The 3,565-nt window shown below is 68.3% G+C and overlaps 2 protein-coding genes across 2 annotated transcripts; both read left to right on the forward strand.

Moving 5' to 3' along the window:
• Positions 1-392: 392 nt before the first annotated feature.
• Positions 393-815, forward strand: MNEG_15188 (hypothetical protein; the record flags this gene model as incomplete). The annotated part of the gene is made up of 1 exon (XM_014036340.1): positions 393-815. One exon carries the CDS (start codon positions 393-395, stop codon positions 813-815), a length of 423 nt encoding a protein of 140 aa, XP_013891794.1.
• Positions 816-2,536: 1,721 nt separating this feature from the next.
• On the forward strand, positions 2,537-3,094 carry MNEG_15189 (hypothetical protein; the record flags this gene model as incomplete). The annotated part of the gene is made up of 1 exon (XM_014036341.1): positions 2,537-3,094. A coding segment is annotated over one exon (558 nt), but the record flags the coding sequence as incomplete, so codon positions are not given.
• Positions 3,095-3,565: the final 471 nt, after the last annotated feature.

Here is a 3,565-nt window from a genome sequence, read left to right on the forward strand (position 1 = left end):
GGAGGGGGAGGGGGAGGATGAAGGGGAGCAGAACGAGGAGGAGGAGGGCAGCGCTGGCGGAGGCGATGATGCCAGCAATCGTGGCGCCTGCAAGGGCGACGTTTTCATGCTTCCTGTGGTGAGCGGGCCGGCCGTCGCACACAAGGGGTGGCAGCTGCTTTTTGCCAGCCGTGCGCGTGGAAGGGCGGCAGCCTGCCGCCCGATTAGCAGCAAGCCAGCCAGCGTGCTCCACAAGCGCCGCGGCGCTCACTCACCGACGCGCCTGGGCCGCCCTTCGCGCCGCCGGCCGTGCGGCAACCCTTTGCGTCCCCGTCCCCGCGTTGCCGCCGCTTCTGCAGCCCCAGACCCTGGGATTCTGCGCTGACAGGAGAGACGGTTTGAAGCCTCTGCACATGCCAGAAGCTCTGCTGCACAGCTGGTTCCGAGTCGTGCCCCTGCCGCTCGACATCAGCCTGCAGCTTGAGGTGGATGGGCGGCCCTGGGGCGGCCGGTTTGGCAGCACCATCAACCGTGGGCGCACGTTGAGGAGGGGCGTGCGCATGCTGGGGGAGCTGGAGGGCTGGCGCCTGACCGCCATCCGGCGCGCGGCCGGCCGCAACGCGCTCGACCTCATCCTCACTTGCAGCGGTCGGCAGCAGCAGCAGCAGCAGCAGCAGCGGCAGCAGCAGCAGCAGCAGCAGCAGCAGCAGCAGCAGCAGCAGCAGCAGCAGCAGCAGCAGCAGCTGCTGCTCAAGGCGCACAACACAGCTGCCGCTCTGCGGCCGCGCCGCGGCGCCGTCTACGGTGCTGCTGCGAACCCTGAGCCAGCCGCGTAGCGGGCGCGCCTGGCAGCGGCTGCGGCAGCGCCGGGGCCGACGGCGGAGCCGCGTCACCAGGTGACGCAGGGGGCCGGGGCCGGGCTGCCGCCTGCAGAGCCTGTGTCACCGCGGCCGACGGCGGGCGGGACCCCCATACGCAGAGCGACTGCAGTGAAGTTTCCTGGGTCTCTTGTGACGGGCGAGGAGGCGGTGGGGGCACCCACGCCGACGGGCACGCCGCCATCCGCCCATGCGCGGCCGACCACGACGCTGGGTCCAGGACCGGCCAAACAAGCAGGCGTGGCGGCGGCGCCGCGGGCACAGGTGCAGCCGGCTGCGGTCGCAGCGGTGGTGCAAGGGGAGGCGGCAGTTGCGGCGGTCCTGGTCAGCCTTTGTCTGGAGGAGGTGCCCCTGCCCGCGGCGCCCTCCCCGGGGGCCACCGCTGAGGTGGCCGCGGCAGCCGAGGCTGCGCTGCAGGACGCCGCCAATACAGCGTTCAGAGGGGCGCTGCGCGCGGCCGAGGCGCTGCGCCTGCCGCCCGAGCGCTTTGACGCGGTGTGCGGCGGCGTGAAGGCGGCAACGAAGGAGGCGGTTGCGTGCCGGCGGTTCCTGGGGATGGAGTACCCGCGGCTGACGCACGCGTGCGCGGTTGGGGCGGTTGGTGTCGCGAGGGCCTGGATGGACCGGATCGCGGCGCGCGCAGCTGCTGAGCAGGCCTGCTGATGTGTTGCTTTCGTGCTGAGCGGGTGTTGATGCGTGCCGTTGCAACATATCCCAATGGGGTGTGAGCGTGGTCGCAGCTGCAGCTGGCACTGGCCCCGTCGATGTGTGCGTGGGTCGCCATCAGCAGCTGTTCCTGCACATTTTGAGTAGAGCATGTGGTAATGTGAACCCAGTTGGGCCTGCCAACGTTGATGTTAACACGACAAGCCTCAAATGGTACGTCTCTTTGCTGCATGCTACGGCACCTCAAGCTGACGAGGCTGGCGTGGTCTGACGGTATCAGGGGATGACAGTGCCACAGTCGCCCGCTTCTGGAGCCATCCAGGGTTTGTGTGATCGGACTTTGAAGCCGCTCCCCAGCCCACCGTCATCACGCCAGTTCGTCGGCTGCAACGCTGCAAAAAGCGGTACCGATTTGTGGCTGTTGCCGATCTGCTGGGCTGTGTTTGCTCGGTGTCGCCAGGGTCGCCTGACTGGGCAGGATGACTAAGGGGTACTGGGCCCTGCTGCGACAGCTGGGTGCTGTGCTGCTTGTTGCAGGACCTCATTGGCGGCAAAGCAAGCGTGTTTGTGCTGGTGGCCCAAGCCAATTGATCATGAGGGAGCTGCACGCTTTGCCGCTGCTGACGAAAATCGCACAGCAAGCCCTGGCGCACACCACCTGCCTCGGTATTTGTCACCTTGACACGTCACTGAGGTGACACAGGAAAGGTGGTGGCGATTTGCAAGCGGTGCGCCTCACAGATGTGCGCATGAGACGATCAGACGATTTATCAAGTTTGATTTTGACATATATGATTGGTTTGGGTGAAGATAGGTGTGGCGGGAGATCGCCAGCGGGAGCGCTGCAAGCTCCCATTACCTCGTCGGAGCACGAACTTGTTTGAGACCGACACACATTTGTGTTGGCTGTCTTACAATAGGTCACATAAACCGTCAGGTACAGATCACGCAATTAAATCACGATGCGCAGGAAGCTTGCTCTAGTACCCTTGTCAGCTCTTGAAAATGTGTGGATGGACCTGAAGCCTGATGCAGCGGGCAGCGGCAGCGCTGCGGGCGCGAATGACGGCCACCAGCCCAGCGCGAGCGCAAGCAAGCGGCCGCGCCTCGACGCCGGCAGCGGCAGTGCCAGCGGCGGCAGCAGCGAGCAGCCGCCCCCCGATACCCCGCAGCAGGGCCCATCGGCACCCGCAGCAGCCGAGGCACGCCCGGCAGCACACCACGCGGCGGCGTCGCCAGCAGTTGAGGACGAGGAGGCCGTGAGCAGCGGAGGAGAGGATGACTCAGAAGCGGAGGAGGAGGAGTGGGATCAAGGTGAAGATGAGGAGAGCGCCGGCTGCAGCAGCGACAGCGGCGACTGGATGGAGGGAGCCGCCGCGCCCTGCCGCCGCGGCGGCCGAGGCGGCGGCAGCGGCGGCGGCGGTGGAGGCGGCAGCGGCGACAGCGAAGGACGCAGGCCAGGCGGCCGTGGTGGCGAGGGTGGTGGTGGCGACGGCGGCGGCGCTGGCAGCGGCGGCGGCGGCGGCGGCGGCGGTGCTGGCAGCTCGGCTGGCTGCAGCTTCTTCCCTACGGTGCGGTCCAAACTGCGTGGCATGCACAACCTCGCTTTCGGAAACGACCCGAAGGGTGCCTGCAAGTGCCCGCCGCCCCGAGTCGCGTCTGAGCGCCAGCCCGTCGACGCGGCCCGCACCCCCCAATCCTCACGCCACCGGACCCCCGCCGCCCGCCGCGCCGCCGCCGCAACGCCGCCGCAACGCCGCCGCCGCCGCCGCCGCGCAGGGGCAGCAGCTGCGGATTGTGTTCAAGCCCGGGGGCATGAACAGCTTCGTCCGCGGCCTGTGTCTCTCCCAGGGCCTGCTGCTGGCCCTCTTCCCCGCTGAGCTGGCGGGCTGGGCCCCCGGCACGCCCCTGCCGCGTGGGCTGGAATTAGACGCCCGAGCGGTCGTCGACGGGGTCCCCTGGGGGCAGCGCTTCCGCACACACGTCAACATGTCTCGCCAGATCATGAGCGGCCTGTCGGCACTGCGGGAGCTGGCTGCCGC

Source organism: Monoraphidium neglectum, assembly GCF_000611645.1.
Source record: "Monoraphidium neglectum strain SAG 48.87 unplaced genomic scaffold scaffold05111, whole genome shotgun sequence".
NCBI classification, from domain to species: domain Eukaryota; kingdom Viridiplantae; phylum Chlorophyta; class Chlorophyceae; order Sphaeropleales; family Selenastraceae; genus Monoraphidium; species Monoraphidium neglectum.